At 43.4% G+C, this 22,136-nt stretch overlaps 1 protein-coding gene across 1 annotated transcript in view; it reads right to left on the minus strand.

The window, feature by feature from the left end:
* Positions 1 to 699: 699 nt before the first annotated feature.
* Positions 700 to 22,136, minus strand: part of LOC145361079 (adhesion G protein-coupled receptor E3-like) — a 59,325-nt gene continuing 37,888 nt past the window's right edge. Inside the window, exons 12-18 of the mRNA XM_080216657.1 lie at positions 21,194 to 21,400; positions 19,342 to 19,574; positions 18,763 to 18,829; positions 14,377 to 14,468; positions 10,578 to 10,746; positions 7,367 to 7,465; positions 700 to 1,533 (exon numbers count right to left, since the gene is read on the minus strand). Of these exons, the coding sequence (XP_080072783.1) occupies positions 1,522 to 1,533; positions 7,367 to 7,465; positions 10,578 to 10,746; positions 14,377 to 14,468; positions 18,763 to 18,829; positions 19,342 to 19,574; positions 21,194 to 21,400 (879 nt within the window). The 3' untranslated portion in view covers positions 700 to 1,521. The remainder of the gene's footprint in view (positions 1,534 to 7,366; positions 7,466 to 10,577; positions 10,747 to 14,376; positions 14,469 to 18,762; positions 18,830 to 19,341; positions 19,575 to 21,193; positions 21,401 to 22,136) is intronic.

Consider the following 22,136-nt stretch of genomic DNA (forward strand, 5'->3'; position numbering starts at 1 on the left):
TCTTCCTTCTTCTCCACTCACTTGCTAATGGCACTAGGAGTAATCTGGAGATGACTACTTTTGAGGTCCTGCTTGTTAGTTTTCTCCCTACCTCCCTAAATTCAGTCTTCAGCTCTGTATCCCTCGTTTTAACCATGTCATTGGTACTGAGATGGATCATGATTGCTGGCTGTTCACCCTCTCCCCTCAGGATGAGCTGTGGCCACTCAGTGACATCTTTGACTCTGGCACCAGGAAGGCAACGCATCATCTTGGATTCACATCTTCAGCCACAGAAACGCCCATCTATTCCCTGAACTATCGAAATGTAGTCATTCTTGCAATGTAGGAGAAATGGCAGCCAATTTGCACACAGCAAGCTCCCACAAACCACAATGTGATAATAACCAGATTGTCTTTTTTATTGGTGTTGTTTGAAGCATCAATATTGGCCTTGACACCAGAGAGAACTCCCCTGCTCTTCTTTGAATAGCGACATGGCATCTTTTACATTCACCTGAAATAGGAGATGGTTAATATCTCACTCAGAAAGGCAGCACCTCAGACAGTACAGCAGCCTCTCATTATTGCATGGGAATGTCAGGCCAGACTTTGATTTCAACTCTCTGGACTGGGATTTGTTACGATAGACAATGTTCCTAGAAGGTTGGACCGATATTCAAAGGCAAGTTTGAGATACTGGCTAGCCTTGGCTTGCAGTTGGTTTTATATTTTTATTAATACAAGTTAGATTTAAATCCATATTCACAATACCATTTTAAGACAATGCAGTTCGCAACTCAGTTCACATTCAAACCAGAGAATAATGCATCAACTATCTAATTATTGATTGGTACGTTATAACTAGTTATGAAGTATCTTCCACTCAGGATAAAGCACAAAGAACTAAAAAGAACAATCAGCTGGTTGAAAACAGATGTTAGTGCCCTGAGATACTGGATGTCTTTTTCTCCACAATCCATAAGGATTACGCAGATTTGTTGCAGTGTTATTGACAGAAAATTCAATTTCCACACAATCGCCTTGATCTTTAATGGCACAGAATTAATAAAGTAACTTAACCATAAAATATACTGTCAACGAAAAGGCAGCTTATAAAACTAAATTGCAATCTCATTACTGTTGTGTCATATTATTATATAAGATGCTTCCCTCTTGTAGTACCCACAAGTCACATCCAAAGATGTAAGGGTTATGTTGAATGGCCATGCTAAATTGACCCTAGTGTCAGGGGACACTAGGGGATTAGCAGGGTAAATATATGGGGTTACAGGAATAGGGCCTGTGTGGGATTGTGGTCTGTATAGACTCAATGGGCCAAATGGCTTCTTTCTGCACTGTAGGGATTCTATGATCTTATGATAATACTTGGAGGCCGCTTTGCCAACAGAACAAGTATTGAAGATTTGAGGATTTTGGAAGGTATTGTGTCCACACGTTCTTCACATAGAGTTTAGTCCACATCAAGTTAAGAGCCAGAAATGGTGGGTCAGTCTTTGCAGAGTCCAAAAACACATCCGGTCACACTGTCTCCTGTGGAGGAAAACATGCTCTTAGTTTCAGATTCCTTTTAAACCCCTTCACATTCTGAAGTTGTTGACCTTGAATGAGATGCATTGTAATGGGATGACGGAGATATACCTACATAATGGGAGGTGATAGCCTAGTGGTATTATTGCTAGACAATTAACCCAGAAACTCAGCTAATGGTCTGGGGACCTGCGTTCGAATCCCACTACGGCATTTGGGAGAATTTAAATTCAATAAAGAATATCTGGAATTAAGAATCTATTGAAGATCATGAATCCATTGTGATTGTCGGAAAAACCCATGTGGATCATTCATGCCCTTTAGGGAAGGAAGTCTGCCGTCCTTACCTGGTCTGGCCTACATGTGACCCCAGAGCTACAGCAATGTGGTTGACTCTCAACTGTCCTCCAAGGGCAGCTAGAGATGGACAATGAATGCTGGCCAGCTAGCGACACCAATGTCCCACGATTTAATAAAAAAGCTTCTTATTGAGATGTGCTCTGCCTAGGGTATATTTTCAGGAGCTGTGACTGAGAGATATACTTACATTCCATCTACCTGAGATACACTTGCATGAACTCTGGTATTTTCCCCTTCCTTTGTCAAGCACCCACAGTTGGGTATCTGGACCGTTATAATGCCATGAAATGGTAGACAAAATAATCAAAATGGCTAACTGAGTGAACAAAGAACAAAAACAGCCCGGGAAACAGGCCCTTCAGCCCAATGAACCCGCGCCGCCATCTCAACACCACCAGTCCCCCTCTCCACCCACAACCCTTGTCTAATGTTTTATGGCCATCCAGATTGAGGGAAACTGATTTAGGGACAATTTATTACTGCCAATCAGCCTAACAGCACACCTTTGGGGTGTGGGAGGAAACCGGAGCACCCGGAGAAAACCCACGCAAGCATGGGGAGAATGCGCAAACCCCCACAGACACCGGCCCAAATCCATGTGTCTGCACAGCAATCAGTGATAGTCACTGAGCTGTCGTGTTGCCCAGTATCTGGTCCAGTTTAGGCACACACTAACGACATGAAGCACTAGGCCAATCTCGAACAACCAAGAGCAGCCCAAGTACGACCCATCGCGTGTATGCCCCTCGTTGGACACAAGGCGGACCGACTTAAAACCTGTGAATGAAAAGGAAAAAAAAACATTGTACCATACCCATTTACCTTACCAGGGACGCCCCAATGCTAATGACCCTTATTTAAAACAATCTCCTATATCCACCCATCTCCAACCCACTCATGTGCCTGTCTAAGTTACTCTTAAATGACACTAGCGTGTCTGCCTCCACCACCTTATTTGGCAGAGCATTCCATACCCCCACTACCCTCTTTTTAAAAACCTCCCTCTAATATCTGTGTTGTACCTCTCCCCCCTCACCTTAAGTCCATGGCCCCTTGCCCTATGTGTCTCTATCATAGGAAATAGTTTACCTCTGTTTACTCTATTTATACCCTTCATAATCTTATATATACCTCTATTAGATCCCCCCTCAGTCGGCGTCTTTCAAGGGAAAAGAGCCCCAATTTCTTCAATCTTTCCTCATACCCCAGTTCTTCCATACCAGGCAACATCCTGGTAAAGGTAATGCTTACCTTTACATCTAGCGGACTGAACTACTAGGGAAGAGGGTAGAAGTCATACTTCTGCTATACTAAAGCCCTGGTTAGACCACAATCGGAGTATTTTTTAATAATTAATTCATGGGATGGGACAGGGTATTTATTGCCCATCCCTAATTGCGCTTGAACTGAAGCTGTTTGAAAGTCAGACCGGGTAAAAATGGCAGATTTCCTTCCCTGAAGGGACATTAGTGACATTAGGGTTTTTACAATGATCGACAATGGTTTCATGGTCATCATCAGATCTTACCCTGGGTCTCTGGATTACTACTCCAGTGACAATACCATTACATCACTGCCTCCCCAGTATTGTGAGCAGTTTTGAATACCACACCTTAGGAATGTATATATGGGCCTTGGTAGGAGTGCAGTATAGATTTACCAGAATGTTAGCTGGACTCTGAGACTTGAATTATGAGGAGAGATTTTACACCTCATGTGTGAAATAAGTTCACTCTCAGTCAAGTCCGGATCTGTTTTCAATATGCATGTATTCACTTTCTAGGACTAGTCAGTAGATCACAAACAGGAACTCAGCCTGATTGTTCCCCCCTATCCTGCCCCCCTCCCCGCAACCCAGTGGTAAAAATGCAGTGTTGTCAGCTGTGACTTACTGAAGTCAGCCCTGATTGGTGATTGAACCTGGGACCTTTTCACAGGTGGGTACAGCACAGTGATTATCACTGTTGCCTCACAGAGCCCGTGTCCTGGATTCAATTCCGGCCCTGGGTATCTGTCCATGTAGGCTTTGCATGTTCCCCCCTTATGTGTGTGGGTTTCCTCCCATAGTCCAAGGATGTGCAGGCTAGGTGGAATGCACTGCCTGGAAGTGTGATGGAGGCAAATTCAAAAGGGCATTAGACGATTATTTGAACAGAAACAATGTGCAGGGAATGGCACTAAGCCATAATTCCCATTTGGAGAGTCAGAGCAGATGCAATGGGCCAAGTGACCCCCTTCTGTGCTGTAACAATTCTGTGATGTTGTGAGAAAATTATCGTTGTTGTCTATTTAAGGGAAGATATACTGGCATCGGAGTCAGTCTGGAGAAGGTTCACTAGGTTGATCCCGGGTGTGGAGAAATTTTCTTATGAGGAGAACTTAAGGAAGGAGTAAGGAGGGTTAAAAGGGGTCATAAAAAGTCCTTGGCAAACAGCATTAAGGAAAAATCTGAAGGCATTTTATATATATGTAAAGAGCAAGACGGTAGCCAGGGAAAGGGTGGTCCATTCAAGGATAGTGGAGGGAATCTATGCATGGAACCAGAAAAAAATGGGCGAGATACTAAATGAATACTTTGTCTCAGTATTTACCAAAGGGAGGAACTTGATGGATGAGGAGCCTCAGGGAGGGTATGTAGATATTTTGGGTCATGTCAAAATCAAGGAGGCGGAGATGGGCGTCTTAAAAAGCATTAAAGTAGATAAGTCCCCAGGGCCTGATGGAATCTACCCCAGAATACTGAGGGAGGCAAGGGCGGAAATTGCTTGGACTTTGATAGAAATCTTTGTCTCCTCATTGGCTACAAGTGAAGTTCCAGAGGACTGGAGGATAGCCAATGTTCCATTGTTTAAGAAGGGCAGCAGGGATAATCCAGGAAATCATAGGCTGGTGAGCCTTACGTCAATGGTAGGGAAGTTATTGGAAAAGATTCTCAGGGACAGGATTTACTCACATTTGGAAACAAATGGACTATTAGTGATAGACAGCATGGTTTTGTGAAGGGGAGGTCATGCTTCACTAACTTGATCGAGTTTTTTGAGGAAGTGACAAAGATGATAGATGAGGGAATGGCAGTGGATGTTGTGTACAAAGACTTCAGTAAAGCATTTGACAAGGTACCTCATAGTAGACTGGAAGGAAAGGTGAAGTCATATGGGATCAGAGTAGAGCTGGCAAAATGAATGCAGAACTGGCTTGGCCATAGAAGACAGAGGGTAACAGTAGAAGGGTGTTTTCCTGAATGGAAGATTGTGATTAGTGGTGTTCCACAGGAATCAGATCTGGGGCCTCTGTTGTTTGTAATATATATAAATGATTTGGAAGAAAATGTAGCTGGTTTGATTAGTAAGTTCGCAGATGACACAAAAGTAGGTGGAATTGCGGATAGTGAAGAGGATTGTCAGAGGATACAGTAAGATAGTGACCAGTTGGAGACTTGGACAGAGAAATGGCAGATGGAGTTTAATCTGGCCAAGTGAGATAATGCATTTTGGAAAGTCAATGAATGTAGGAACTATACAGTAAATGGTAGAACCCTCAGAAGTATTGACAGGCAGAGAGATCTGGGAGTACATGTCCACCAAATACTGAAAGTGGCAGTGCAGGTGGATAAGATAGTCAAGAAGACATACGTACGGCATGCTTGCCTTCATTGGTTGGGGCATTGAGTATAAAAATTGGCGGGTCATGCTGCAGCTGTACAGAACCTTAGTTAGGCTTCATTTAGAATATTGTGTACAATTCTGGTCACCACACTACCAGAAGGATGTGGATGCTTTGGAGAGAGTACAGAAAAGATTTACCAGGATGTTGCCTGGTCTATAGGGTATTAGCTATGAGGAGAGGTTGGATAAAATCGGTTTGTTCTCACTGGAACGACGGATGTTGGGTGGAGGGGGAGAGGGCGTGGTGGGGGTAGTGGGGGGGTGACCTGATAAAGGTTTACAGGATTATGAGTGGCATGGACAGAGTAGATAGTCAGATGCTTTTTCCTAGGGTAGAAATGTCAAGTACCAGGTGATATAGGTTTAAGGTGTGTGGGAAGAAGTTTAGAGGAGATGTGCGAGGCAAGTTTTTTACACAGAGGGTGGTGAATGTCGGGAACTCGCTGCCCGGGGAGGTGGTGGGAGCAGATACGATAGCGGCATATAAGGGGCAACTAGACAAATACATGAATAGAATGGGAATGGAAGGGTATGGACTCCGTAAGTGCATATCGTTTTAGTTTAGGCGGGCATCTTGATCGGTGCAGGATTGGAGAGCCGAAGGGCCTGTTCCTGTGCTGGACTGTACTTTATGTCTGAGAGTTTGAGTAGGCTGAGCCTGTACTTATTGAAGTTTAGAAGGATGAGAGGCGACCTTGTTGAGACATTTCGGATTCTCAGGGGGCTTGACAGGGACGATGCTGAGAGGTTGTTTCCCCTAATGGGAGAGTCTCGGATCACAGGGCATCATCTCAGAATAAGAAGTTGCCCATTTAAGACAGAGATGAGGAGAAATTTCTTTACTCAGAGGGTGGTGAATCTGTGGAATTCTTTACTGCAGAGGGCTGTAGAGGCTGAGTCGTTAGGTATGTTCAAGGCTGAGATAGACAGATTTTTAAGCAATAAGGGAATCGAGGCTTATGGGAATAAGGTTATGGGGATATGGGGAAAGTGGAGCTGAGGATTATCACATCAGATCAGTCATGATCTCATTGAATGGCGGAGCAGATTTGATGGGCCAAATGGTTTACTTCTTTTCCTACGTCTTATGGTGTTATAGTATTTCATTGTTTCATGAGCTGTACTATCATCAGAGCTGTTCGGTATAATGGTTTATCTTACACTCTTAACTTTATTCTGTTTTGCTGATGGATCCCAGATTGTCTGACAATCTATATCACCTTTGCCAAAGTCCAATCGCCTTTGAATTGAAACAGGACAGAGAGGGTATTATCAGCTATTCCAATTACTCTGCCAACTTGGATCAGCTCAGTCTTAAGATGATCATAAAGTCATGGAGGTTTATAGCATGGAAACTTCACCCCAACTTGTCCATGCCACCCAATTTTTACCACTAAGCTAGTCCCAATTGTCCATGTTTGGCTTATATCCTTCTATACTAATCTTACCCGTGTAACTGTCTAAATGTATCTTAAAAAACAAAATTGTATCCACCCCTACTAACCTCTGGCAGCTTGTTCCAGACACTCACCACCCTCTGTGTGAAAGAATTGCCCCTCTGGACACTTCTGTATCCCTCCCCTCTCACCTTCAACGTACGTCTTCTAGTTTTAGACTCCTCTACTTTTGGGAAAAGATGTTGACTATCTACCTTATCTATGCCCCTTATTATTTTATAGATCTTGATAAGATAACTCCTAAGCCTCCTAAACTCCATGGAAAAATATTCACAGTCTCCCGACAAACGATACAAATCAGTGTTGGAGGTGGTGGGTTTGAGATGTGCTGTTGAAGAACACAAACACACTTACCGATGTCACTGATAATGGCACTTTTGTGGATTCAGATTCAAATAAACTTCTTCTGGTCCTGCAGATGGGGATAATCCATTTGTGGTATTCAGCCCTTATCTTGAGAGGTTTGAAAAAATGAATTTATCAAACGCTGAACCTGAATACAATAAATTACGCCTCTGCACTTAACTGTGCATTGAAATATTCAGTTTTTTTAATGAAAAGCATTGTGGTTGGCTTAGAATTGCTGCTGATCCATTGTGAATTGATTTGTTTAAGTCAAGCTTAGCCCACCGCACAACTAACCTTGATCTAGGAGGAAGACCAGGGTGAATTGGCCCTTTACTGCACCTGTCTTTCTGGCCTACTATGAAAAGCAGGTTTATTTGGAACTAATCCAAACACGGGTCTATGGGTTCAACTCCATGATTTTCCATGACATTCTGATTTTACTCCATGACTTGAGCCTTTGTAGCATAGGTAGCAATTCTCTGACCTCGCCCACAGCTGTGATTATTCGGTCCCATTGCAGTGACTGGAAATTTAGCTGAGTGCCAAATTATCCGTTTTCGCTGGTAGCTGTTGTGTGGCAAACGAGATCGGAGAATCCCAGACATAGGTGATCGTGAGGTAAGGAAAAATAACTCATATTTTATACTAAACTTCTCACAATCTCAGGATGTTCAAAATTGTGTTATAACTAAGTACCTCTTGTACTTTCTGGCATAGTCAGTCTTGATGTTACAGGGAAATGTAGCAGCCAATTTATTTGCACACAGCAAGATCCCAAAAAATAGTCATGTGATAATGAAGAGATAATCTGCTTCGTGTGTAAGTTCAGGGGTAAGTACTGGCCAGGACATAGATCCAGGACCAACAGTCCTGGATTTCCAGGAGATTTTATCCCAAGTCAGATTTTCCTGGAACATGTTTTGTTCTTTAACCTATTTGCTTGCATGTGTTGGATGTTAAATTTTCCTTTGTTGTCTCCACACGTATCAGGTCCGGTATTCTCTTCCCAATCTCAAAGCATGTGTTGACTGTGGCACTTCACGGCCACCGGTTCTCTGTGTGCATTGGAACTGGCAAACGCAGTTTTGAGTTTGAGATACACTGTACGGCCCTCCCACGCCCACAACTCAGGCAGTGTCTCCTCCCCACCCCCTCGTTCCCTCCACTGCCCCTGCCCTCTCACCTAATCATTATCCGCCATGCCAAAGTGCCTCTTAAATTTTTCACTGGGAGTTTGTCGTCCTTCCCAGTACACCAGGAAAAACTCCTATGCTTCGCTTTGTAATAGTGTTGTGGGCCCTTAGCTTAATATCGCAACCAAAAACAGCACCTTTGATAGTGCAGCATTCCATCCATACTGCCCATTCGACAGTGCAACACCCCTTCAGTCTGGCCTGTTCAACAGCGTAGCACCCCCTCAGTACTGGCCCCACAAGAATGCAGTACTTCCTCAGTACTGACCTTCTGACAGTGCCGCACTCCCTCAGTACTGATCCTCTGACAGTACAGCACTCCCTCAGTACTGACCCTCAACAGTGTGGCGCTCCCTTAGTACTGATCCTCTGACAGTGCGGCACTCCCTCAGTACTGATCCTCTGACAGTGCAGCACACCCTCAGTACTGACCCTCGACAGTGTGGCACTCCCTTAGTACTGCCCCTCTGAAACTGCAGCACTCCCTCAGTGCTGACCTTCTGACAGTGGGGCACTCCCTCAGTACTGACCCTCTGACACTGCGGCACTCTTTCAGTACTGACCCTCTGACAGTGCAGCAGTCCCTCAGTACTGACCCACTGACAGTGCAGCACTCCCTCAGTACTGACCCTCCAACAATACAACACATCCTCAGTACTGATCAACTGACAGTGCAATGCTCCCTTAGTACCATTGTCAATATTTAGTGTAGATTGATTTGAATAACTTAAGACCAGATATCGGCTTACACCATTTTGGGGCACTGAGGCATTGATATGAGATGTAGGAAACATATGCATATTTCTTGCTGGAAGAGTGCACCTACCACATTGGCAAGAGAAACACATTTTATCCATGACAGAAGTGGGCCTTTGCAGCTGTAAGTAAGAGGGCCAGTGTCAGTTTGAGGCCTTATACTGTAAGATGCTCTGAAGGAGTCTGCACACAGGCAAACCCAGCAACCTGCATCGAGCGAAGTAAGCAAATTCCCCTTAGCTGCATTGTCAATGTATCAGCAATTATATCCTTTGACAATGACATTGATCAGTCAGTTGCATTATTAAAGGCATGTGATGATCATTGGTTCAAAAATAAGTGAAAACAAAGTGGATGCAACTGGAACAGTTGCATGTGGGTAAGAAGTAGGAGGCTTTCACCTTGCTGAAAATAACCTTGCTTTAGGTAAGATACAAGTTTCAGACTTATTCCTTCACCATAAACTATATTGGAATGAACAACCACCCCAAAACATTAGAATAGATTATGTGGGGAGTTAGACTTGAGTTCTCAACCATCGCCTTCAGAAGCACAAGTGTTACCATTGACACAGAATGGCCACACAATAGCCATTGGGCCACGATAACAGCCGGGCTCTTGATTTTCAAAGGATTCTGTAGCTAAGTGGGAATACTTTCTCCCGGAAGAGATTGATAGAATTTTGTTCGGTGAGGGGTTTCGGAACCAAGGTGGGGATAAACAGAGTTAAAATACAGATTGGCTATGATCTATTTGAACGGTGCAACATATTTGAGGGGCTGAAGGGCCTAGTTGTTCCTACATTTCTAATAAATAGCATTTTTCTATTCCAGCTTGACCAAAGACATGCAGATTAGGTGGATTGGCCATGCTAAATTGACCCTAAATGTTATGGGGACTATCAGGGTAAATACATGGGGGTTTATGGGAATGCAATGACTTCAATGAGGCCATTGAAGTTGGCCTCTTAGAAAATGAACCTCCTGAATGAGCTCTTTATTGCTTGTCCAATCAGGGAGTCTTTGTAGTATTTATAACAGGGAGTGTCAGGTCTCCTGGTATTCTAGGTACTGACGCAGAGCTTGTAACAGTCTAGGGACTTTAATAGAGCTGGTAAGTAAAAGGGAATCTGGCCTCTGCTGACTTAGGTGATAGGGGCCAGGTGGGATTGTTGTCAGTTCAGGTTTGATGGGCCAAATGGCTTTTTTCTGCCCAATAGGGATTCTATGATTGACCAGTAACAAAACACAAAATGTAATACCATGTACCTTGGGATTCAAAACGCAGAGGATGATGAAGATGAAGGTGCCCTGGAAACTATTGACGATGGTAAATAAGTAGGCCATCACCACTGTTTCCTCCTGAAAATGAAATAAGCCGAGAATCCAGGTACAGCCCAGGATAAACACCTGTCCAATGGCTTTAACTGTCAGCATCCTGCAATAAGGAGAAAATTATTCTCAGACACACTGGTGACAAAGTCATATTTGTTAGCTAGGCCAGAGCCTGAAATGAAGCATTAGATATATCTAATGTGACAGAGTGTGGAATTCTGAGAGATATAAAGGCAGGAATTTCATTAATTTTTTGATTATTTTGACACCTGTTTGTGGCACTTTAATGCTACCTTGGAGGACTTGGTAAAATGTTGCCTAAATTGCTTCTCCTTTAAGCCTCTGTTAATACAATAGGTGGAAGAGACTTTGAAGTGGTGGTTGGTCTTTTGCTGGCCTCACTGAAGTAAGCGTCCATGGACCATCACAATGGATATCTACAAACTGATTTCCTTAAAGTATTCAATTATTTGATCACCTGACATTTACAAATCCGTACCAATTATTGCCAGTTTCACTGGAGATAATTTATAGAATCCCTATTGTGCAGAAAAAGGCTATTCAGCCCATCAAGACTGCACCGACATTTTGAAAGAGCATCTAACCCAAGCCTTATCCTCCACCCCATGTAATTACCTCGCTAATCCCCCTAACCTACACATCTTGGGACAGTATAAGACAATTTGGCATGGCCAATCCACCTCACCTACACATCTTTGGACACTAGGTGATTAACAGTTTCTATTCTCCTCTTATGCTCCCTAAATCTTGCGATGAGGCAAGATTTAGGGAGCATAAGATGGGAATAGAAACTGTCAGGTATGGGCACAAATGAAAAGTGAAGCTTGTTCAAGGAACAAATACTGCGTGTTCTTGATAGGTATGTCCCTGTCAGGCAGGGAGGAAATGGCCGAATGAGGGAATCGTGGCTCACAAAGGAGGTTCAATGTCTTATCAAGTGGAAAAAGGGAGCGTATGTAAGGATGAAAAAACAAGGTTCAGTTGGGTCACTTGAGAGTTACAAGGTAGCTAAGAATGAGTTTAAAAAAAAAGGCATAGGAGAGCTAGGAGGGGGCATGAGAAGTTCTTGGCGGATCGGATAAAGGAAAACCCCAAGGCTTTTTACTCTTATGTGAGAAATAAAAGAATGTCCAGGGTGAGGTAAGGGCCAGTCGAGGATAGTAGTGGGAACTTGTGCATGGAGTCAGAAGAGATAGGTGAGGTGTTGAATGAATATTTTTCTTCAGTGTTCACTAAGGAGAGAGACCATGTTTTTGAGGATGAGAGTATGATACAGGCTGATAGCATGGTGGAGGTAGATGTTTTGAGGGAAGATATAGTAGCAATTTTGAAAAATCTGCGGGTTGATAAGTCCCCTGGGCTGGATGGGATACATCCTAGGATACTTTAGGAGGCAAGGGATGAGATTGCGGAGCCTTTAGCTTTGATCTTTGGGTCCTCACTGTCCATGGGGATTGTGCCAGAGGACTGGAGAGTGGAAAATGTTGTTCCTCTCTTCAAGAAAGGAAATAGGAATGACCTTGGTAATTATAGGCCAGTTAGTCTTACTTTAGTGGTCGGTAAGTTAATGGAAAGGGTCCAGAGGGATAGAATTTGTGACCATTTGGAAAGATGCAGCTTAATCCGGGATAGTCAGCACGGTTTCGTGAGGGGTAAGTCCTGTCTCTCAAATTTGATTGAATTCTTTGAGGAGGTAACTAAGTGTGGAGATGAAGGTCGAGCAGTTGATGTCATATATGTGGATTTTAGTAAGGCGTTTGATAAGGTTCCCCATGGTAGGCTCATGAAGAAAGTAAGGAGGTGTGGATAGAAGGAAATTTGGCCAATTGGATAAGTAACTGGCTGTCTCATAGAAGACAGAGTGGTGGTGGAGGGAAAATTTTCAGATTGGAGGCCAATTCCAGTGGTGTATCACAGGGCTCAGTGCTGTGTCCTATTTGTGATTTTTATCAATGACTTGGAAGAGGGGGCTGAAGGGTGGGTTAGTAAATTTGCTGATGACACCAAGATTGGTGGAGTTGTGGATGAGGTGGAGGGCTCTTGTAGGCTGCAAAGAGACATTGATAGGATGCAGAGCTGGGCTGAAAAGTGGCAGATGGAGTTTAACCCTGATAAGTGCGAGGTGATTCATTTTGGTAGGACAAACTTGAACGTGGATTACAGCGTCAATGGCAGGGTTCTGAGGAGCAGAGAGATCTTGGGGTTCATATCCACAGATCTCTGAAGATTGCCACTCAAGTAAAGAAGGCTCATAGTGTGTTAGCATTTATTAACAGGGGATTTGAGCTTAAGAGTTGTGGGGTTATGCTGCAACTTTACAGGACCTTGGCGAGACTACATTTGGAATATTCTGTGCAGTTCTCTTCACCTCACTATAAGAAGGACGTGGAAGCATTGGAGAGAGTGCAGAGGAGATTTACAGGATGCTGCCTGGTTTGGAGGGTAGGTTTTATGAGGAAAGGTTGAGGGAGCTGGGGCTTTTCTCTTTAGAGTGGAAGAGGATGAGAGGCGACTTAATAGAGGTTTATAAGATGATGAGGGGGATAGATAGAGTGGATGTGCAGAGACTGTTTCCTCGGATGGATGTAATTGTTACTAGGGGGCATAACTATAAGGTTCATGGTGGGAGATATAGGAGGGATGTCCGAGGTAGATTCTTCACTCAGTGTTGGGGTGTGGAATGCACTGCCTGCTGTGATAGTGGAGTCGGACACTTTAGGAACTTTCAAGCGGTTATTGGATAGGCACATGGAGCACACCAGAATGATAGGGAGTGGGATAGCTTGATCTTGGGATTGGACATAGCTCAGCAGAACATTGAGGGCCGAAGGGCCTGTACTGTATGTTCTATGTTCTACTAAGGGGCAACTTAGCATGTCCAATCCACCTAACCTACCCATCTTTGGACACTAATGGGCAATTTAGCATAGCCAATCCACCTAACCTGCGCATCTTTCCAGTTTGGGAGGAAACTGGAACACATGGTGGAAACGCACACAAACACGGAGAATGTGCTAAGTCCACACCCATGGCCAGAATTGAAGCCAAGGTCCCTGGTGCTATGATGCAGCAGTGCTAACCACTGTCACTGTGCTGCCAAAAATCTGACCAAATCCAAACTACTACTTTAATTAGTTTGACTCTTTCCATTTCGGTGTTGATGTCAGGAAGCATTTCTTCAAATAAGGGATGGTGGAAATCTGGAGCTCTCTCCCAAAAAGGCTGAGGAACCTGGGGGGAGGTTGTTGAGGAGTATAATTGTAAAAATCAAAAATTAGATTGATAGAATTTTCTTATGTAACTGTACTAAAGGATACAGAAATGTTAGTCTTGGGAGGCTAGCAGGGTAAATAATTGGGGTTAAAGTATCAGGCCTGGGTGGGATTGTTGCCAGTGCAGGCTTGATGGGCCAAATGGCCTCCATCTCTACTGTAGAGATTTTATGATAAGGATGTTTTGTCATGATTTGTATCTTAACTCCAACTGCAAACCTGCTTTCTATATCCTTTAATACAGTTACATAAGAAAATTCCATCAATCTTATTTTTGGTATGTTCAATTACACTCCTCCCCAACCTCCCCCCCGGCTCCTCAGCGGTTTGGGGAGAGAGCTCCAGATTTCCACCATCCCTTGTGTGAAGAAGTGCTTCCTGACATCAACCCTGAATGACCCACCTCTAATTTTATGGCGATGTCCCATTGTTGTTCTTACCTTGTGTCCTTAATTTTCGATACCTTCACATCACGACTGGATAGTTCCTCGTTCAATGTGTAGAGAGTCATGGTGAACAGAAGTGTGTTGATCTGTTGAGATTATTTGACATTTTAGACTTTGTGATTGGGAATATGATGATAGATTATAAAATCTAACTCATTCATGGCTTGAATGAAGTGACATTTGGGCATAACACATTGGCTGTGAGCTTCTGTGGTACTATCTAAGTGATGCACAATAGCAAAGGGCGCAAACTATCTTGAGCTGAATCAACCCAAGCTCATATAGGTCGAGTATCCATTATCTAAAACCCCTGGGCCTGATTGTGTTTTAGTATTTGGATTTTTTTCGGTTTTTGGATGCCTGTTGTATTGGGTATCTTTTAAAATTAATTCCTTGGGGAGACATAGATGTCACTGGCTGGCCAGTATTTATTGCCCATCTCTAGTTACCTGAGGGCAGTTGAATCAATCACATTGCTGTGGCTCTAGAGTCACATGTAGGCCAGAACAGATAACAACAGCAAATTTCCTTACTTAAAGGACATCAGTGAACCAGATGGGTTTTTCTGACAATCAACAATGGTTTCATGGTCATTATTAGATTCATAGTTCCAGATTTTTAAAGAAGTCAATTCCATCACCTGCCTTGGATTCAAACTCAGGTCCGCAGAAGATTAGCTGAGTTTCTGGATGAATAGTCTAGCTATAATACCACTAGACCATTGCCTCCCCTGATGATATGGTTAGGATGAATAAGTAGTGACTTTGTGAAAAGCTAGCTAGTAATGGGGAGCTGGTGAAAGGGCTTTGTGTCCCTTAGTGTCCGGTTACTTGGTTTTGTGAAGGAAGAGTAAGCAGCCTCTCGATATTGTCCAGATCTTGTTGCATTTGAACATGGACTGCTTCAGTATTGCGAGCAATGTTGAGCATTGTCCAATCATCAGCGAACATCCCCACTTCTGACATTATAATGGAGGGAAGGTCATTGGAATTCTCTGCCCGTTGAAGTGGTGGAGGCTGCCTCGCTAAATATTTTTAAGAAGCGGGTTGATGGGTTCTTGATAAGAGAGGGGATTAAGGGTTATGGGGAGAGGGCGGGAAAGTGGAACTGAGCCACAACAGATCAGCCATGATCTTATTGAATGGCGGGGCAGGCTCGAAGGGCTAGATGGCCTACTCCTGCTCCTATTTCTTATGTTCTTAACTGAAGATTGTTGGGCCTAGGACACTACCCTAAGATGTCCTGGAGTTGAGATGAATGACCCTCCACAACCACAACCATCTTCCTATGTGCCAGGTATGACTCTAATCAATGGAGAGTTTGCCCACTGATTTCATTGGTTCCAGTTTTGCTAGGGCTCCTTGATGCCACACTTGTTTGAATGCAGCCTTGATGTCGAGGGCTGTCACTCTGACCTCACCTCTGGAATTCAGTTCTTTTGCCATGTTTGAACCAAGGGTGTAATGAGGTTAGGAGGTGAGTGACCCTGGCAAAACCCAAACTGGGCGTCACTGAGCATGTTATTGCTCAGCAGGTGCTGCTTGATAGCACTGTTGATGACCCCTTCCAGCACCTTACTGATTGAGTGTAGACTGCGTGGTAATTGGCCGGGTTGGATTTGTCCTGCTTTTACCTGGACAATTTTTCATAATGTTAGGTAGATATTAGTGTTGTAGCTCTACTGATTTATTATTGTCACATGTATTGGTATACAGTGAAAAGTATTGTTTCTTGCGGCACTATATGGACAAAGCATACTGTTCATAGAGAAGGAAATGAGAGTGCAGAATGTGATGTTACAGTCATAACTAGAGTGTGGCAAAAGATCAACTTAGTGTGAGGCAGGTCCATTCAAAAGTCTGACGGCAGCAGGGAAGAAGCTGTTCTTGAGTTGATTGGTATGTGACCTCAGACTTTTGTATCTTTTTCCTGATGGAAGAAGGTGAAAGAGAGCATGTCTGGGGTGCACCAGGTCCTCGAGTATGCTGGCTTCTCTTCCAAGACAGCGTCAATGGATCTGAGGCTGGGTTGCATGATGGACTGGACTTCGTTCATGATCTGTGGTAGTTTCTTGCGGTCTTGGACAGAGCAGGAACGATACAAGCTGTTATACAACCAGAAGGAATGCTTTCTATAGTGCATCTCTAAAAGTCGGTGAGAGTCATAGCGGACATGCCAAATTTTCTTAGCTTCCTGAGAAAGTAGAAGCATTGGTGGACTTTCTTAACTATAGCGTTGGCATGGAGCGACCAGTACAGTTTGGTGATCTGGATGCCTAGAAACTTAAAGCTCTTGACCATTTCCACTTCATTCCCATTGATGTAGACAGGGGCATGTCTTCCACTACATTTGTTGAAGTCAATGACTATTTCCTTTGTTTTGTTGACACTGAGGGAGATATTATTGTTGTTGAATCAGTTCATCAGATTCTCTACCTCTTTCCTGTACTTGGTCTCATTATTGTTTGAGATCTGACCCACTGCAGTAGTGTCATCAGCAAACTTGAAAATCAAGTTGGAGGGAAATTTGACAATAGTCATGGTGTATAAGGAGTATAGTAAAGGGCTGAAGACACAGCGTTGAGGGGCACCAGTGTTGAGGATGATCGTGGAGGAGGTATTGTTGCCTATCCTTACTGATTGCAGTCTGTGAGTTAGGAAGTCTTGGATCCAGTCGTAGAGGAGGAGCTGAGCCTCAGGCCACAGTGTTTGGAAATCAATTTAGTAAGAATAATGGTTTTGAAGGCTTAGCTGTGGTCAATAAATAGGAGTCTGACATAGGCATCTTTGTTATCCAGATGTTCCAGTGTTGTGTGGGGTGAGGGAGATGGCATCTGCTGTGGGTCTGTTGCAATGATAGTCAAACTGTAATAGATCCAGGCAATCTGGGAGGCCAGAATTGATTTGTCATGATTAACCTTTTAAAGCACTTCACAATGATGGATGTCAGCCACAAGACGATAATCATTAAAGCTTGGAAAGAGCTTGGAAGAGTTTTACAATACATTCTACTTTACCCCTCTGATCCCCTAATCCTTAGTTCCATTTGAACTCTTCTAACATTGGTCAACACCTTCAGTTTGTTCTCTTGGCTGAAAGAGAAGCCTGTAATTTCAGACTTTTTAACATGGATTTAAAATCCTATTTTAAACAATAAAAAAATGCACCTTTGAATTCAGAGAAAAGATTCAGTCCGAGCTTGAAGACAAAAAAATTTCCATTTCTATCACAATCTTTTCTGGCCTCAGGACAGCCCAAAGTGCTTTGCAGCCAATTAATTATTTTGTAGTGTAGTCATTGTTGTAATGTAATGAAACAGTGCAGCCATTTTGTGCACAGCAAGCTCTTACAAGCAGTGATAACGACTAGATGATCTGTTTAGGTAATATTTGTTGGGGGATAAGTATTGTCTTGGACTCCAGGGAGAATTCCCTTGCTGTTCTCAAAATGGTGCCAGGGGACCTTTTACAGCCACCAATATGAGGAGACGGGACCTCAGCTTTGACAAAGGATCATCTGGACTCAAAACGTCAGATCTTTTCTCTCCTTACAGACGCTACCTGACCTGCTGAGATTTTCCAGCATTTTCTCTTTTGGTTTCAGATTCCAGCATCCGCAGTAATTTGCTTTTATCCTCAGCTGAACATCTTATCCAATCTATAGAGGGTAAGATTTTCCAGCCCATCCCATCTCCCCTGTGCTGCATTTTCCTTTGGCGGAGGCAATTAGTTACCGGCCGCTGCTGGGATCTTCAGGACCTGCCAATGCTGCCTCTCAGAGCTGGGTTCAATTCCAGTCTTGGGTGACTATGTGTGGAGTTTGCATGTTCTCCCCATGTCTGCACATGTTTCTTTTGGGTGCTCCGGTGTCCTCCCACACTCCAAAGATGTACAGATGATGTAGATTGGCCGTGCTAAATTGTCCCTTTAGTGTCCAAAGATATACAGGGTAGGTGGATTGGCCATGCTAAATTATCCTTTAGTGTCCCAAGATGTGTAGGTTCATGGGATTAGTGGGGTAAATATGTGGGATGACAGGAAAGGTCAGACTGGGTAAGATGCTATGTTGGAGAGTCAGTGCAGATTTGATGAGCTGGATGGCCTCCTCCTGCGCTGTTGGGATTCTATGATACTGTACTGCACTAGAGTGTCAGCTTAGATATTTGTCCTCCAGAATTGAGACTTGAATGACCTCCTTCAAGACTCAGATGCAAACAGGCTGCCACTGAACCATAGCTGACAGTTTCTTACTACTCTATCGATAGTAACCGAGAATTATGAATGTATGTCAGGAAGAATGGCGATCTTTGCAGCTCATTTGCTATGTTAATTGAAAAATATAATCAGGTTTCCAGGAAACAAACATGGAAAAGAATAATTACCAGAATGATCAGATAGACTGGTCCCAGGAAGCTCCAGATGAACCCATACTCTACCTGTAGCCAGCAGCTGGAGAAAGCAGAGTGAACAGGTTTAAGTTCAAAGGTTCATGTTTATTAAAACTGAACGTTGTTGGGGTGGGGGGTAGTGGAAATGGGGTGCTGCTTTTGGTCAACCACTGATCTTCTACCTCTCGAATCTCCAATTCACCTCAGTCCGAAGGGCGGCGAATGACTCCTCACTCTGCCCAATGAAATGTCCTGAGGTAAATTGGGATGACGTTGGCCCCACTGCCTCATGGGCAGGGGTCCGCGATTCAACACTGCCACCCTCTTTGCCACTTGGCACAGCCAGGATGGCAAAAATGGAAGTATCACATGCTTGTACATACATTCCCTTCTGCAGATGGGATTGGCGCACTTATTGCCTTGGGTCAACCATTTGACAGAGCTCAAGTGCCATTGTTCCCGGTGTGAGACTAGACCTTAAGGAGAGGAGGGGAGAATGCTAATGGGCTGTAACAATCAAAGCTAAAAAAAATCTTTGGCGAAATCTTACAGCGGAGTAGTGATAATATTTACTTTCTTTGTGATCCGTATCCATTGGGGTAGACCAGTGCAGAAATGGCCACTATTACTGCGGGGCATCCATACCCCAGCAGGTAGATATACTTTTCAATGTTACTGGAGTGGGCTACCCTCATGTTCTTCAGGTTCCTGACCATGAGGTGAAGTTGCATCGACTCCAAACTCATCCAAACAAATGCCGTCAAAAACAAATAGTGTAAACATCCTGCGATGATTCCACACACAATCTGGGAACATAAAAAAAATATAATGATAACCATTCCCAAAGTTTGTTCTGCTGTTCAAATGTATCCTAACTCCAATTACCTGCCTTCACTCCTTATTCTTTGTTACATTCTGCTTGAATTGTTATTAAATCCCTACAGTACAGAAGGAGGCCATTCGGCCCATTGAGCCTGCACCAAATACAATCCTATCCAAACTCTAGTTTTATGAAAGACAAATCATGTTTGACTAATTTGCTATCTTCAAAGATGTAACAAGCAAAGTGGATAATGGGGATCCTGCAGATGTATATCTGGAAGGTGTTTGATAAGGTGCTGCAACAAACAGTTAATTCACAAGGCTAGGTCACATGGGATTAGGGGTATTTTATTAGCTTGGATAGGTGATTGGCTGATGGGCAGAAAATGGAGTCGGGATGGCAAAAAGTAACTAGTGGGTCACAGGGTTCAGTCCTTGGTCCCCAGCCCTTGTAACCCCATGTATTTACCCTGCTAGTCCCCCTGACACTAAGGGACAAATTAGCACGGCCGATCCACCTAACCAGCACATTTTTGGACTATGGGAGGAAACTGGAACAACCATAGGAAAAGTGCAAACTCCGCACATACAATCCCCCAATTGAACCTGGATCCCTGGCGCTATGAGGGAGCAATGTTTATCTCTGTGCCATTATTCCTGAGCTAGTCCCAGCCTTATAGCATGGGGGTTGGGGGGGGAACAAGAAGATAAGGGACACTAGCAAAGCAGGCTGGGGGGATGGGAGGAAAGGAAGGCAGGATTTGAGGGGGAGGTCAATATTTACCTCAAGCCACACAAAAACCATTGATCTGATCATTTTAACCTTGGCTTGCCTTGTGATCTGAATTACAATAGTGACTACACCTAAGAAAGTATTTGATTGAGGGTAAATCCAACTTTTTTTATTGTGGAACCATTTTACTGATTTTTTTTTAAATAGTAAGCCCAACAAATCTTATTGATTCTTCTATATAATTCATTCTCGAATATTCTCCCTAAACCTCTACGTCTCTCTTCTTCCTTAAGGTCTTTCTTAAGAATTCATTCATGGTATGTGGGCATCACTGGCAAGGCCAGCATTTATTGCCCATCCCTAACTGCCCCACTTTCAGAATGCAGTTAAGAGTCAATCTCACTGCTGTGGCTCTGGAGTCACATGTAGGCCAGACCGGGTAAGGATGGCAGATTTCCTTCCCGAAGGGATCATTAGTGAACCAGATAGGTTTTCCAACGATCAGAAATGAGTTCGTGGTCATCATTAGACTTCTAATTCCAGATTTTTAAAAATTGAGTTTGAATTATACCATATACCATGGTGGGATTCAAACTAAGTCCCCTGGGTCTCTGGCTTAGTAGTCCAGTGACAATACCTCACACAACCATCATCTTGGCTCACCAAAATTTCCTTGCCTTAATATATCTGACATGGTTTGCTGTCAAATTTTAATGCTTAACATTCCTATGAAATCCATTGGGATGTTTTACCCCATTAAAAGGCACAACCTAAAATAAAATTGTCATTAGATGCTCTCTGATGTGCAGTGACCTACAGCTCATCAACCCCAGTTGATTTTCCTCATTTGGCTGTTACAGGACCTCCTACCTGGTTTCTGGTTCTGTCGATGCCTGTAATGAAGACCAGTTCTGCTAGGAAGAGGCTCACGCAGAGTTGGGTGTGGGTGGCTGTTATGGCATTTCTGGCTTGTGAGCAGAAGACAAAGGTGGTGACAGCAACAGCAAGACACACCAGAGATATGGGGATTCCAATGAACATGATAATGGAGAGTGCATCATGGGAATAATCCTGCAACTGAAACAACAAACAAGATGGTAAGGGAAGTAAAAAACATCCATGGCTAAGCGAGGAGGTCAAAGACAATATAAAGACAAAAACTAAGGAATACCATGTTGCAAAGGCCAGTGGCAGACTGGAAGATTGGGAAACTTTCAAACATAGAGAAAGGGATACTAAAAAAGTAACAAGGAGTTAAGGAAAATAATGAAAGAAAACTAGTTCAAAATATCATAAGGATAGCAAAAGCTTCTATAGGTATATAAAAGGGAAGAGGGTCACTATGGTGAATATTGGTCTCTTGGAAGATGAAACCTGAGAGTTAATAGTGGGGAACACTGAAATGGCAGAGATGTTAAATCAATACTTTGCCTCAGTTTTCAAGGTAAAGGACAGTAGTATCATTCCTATAGGAACGGACAAGTCATAGGTAATAGAAAGGATAGAACTTAGAACAATCAACATCGATAGAGAAAAAGTACTCAGCAAACTATTGGAATTGAGGGCAGATAAATCTCCTGACCTGATGGCCTACAACCGAAGGTATTAAAGGAAGTGACGGCAGAGACAGTGACTCCATTGTTTATAATATTTCAAAATTACTTGGACATGGGAAAGGTTCCAGTGAATTGGAAAAATGCTAATGTAACACCCTTATTCAAAAAGGGAGGAAGGCAAAAGGTGAGATATTACAGACCAGTTAGTTTAACATCTGCTGTTGGAAAAGCGTTAGAATCAATTATCAAGGAAAAAA

Source organism: Carcharhinus amblyrhynchos, chromosome 33 (assembly GCF_965287045.1).
Source record: "Carcharhinus amblyrhynchos chromosome 33, sCarAmb.v2.hapA, whole genome shotgun sequence".
NCBI lineage: Eukaryota > Metazoa > Chordata > Chondrichthyes > Carcharhiniformes > Carcharhinidae > Carcharhinus > Carcharhinus amblyrhynchos.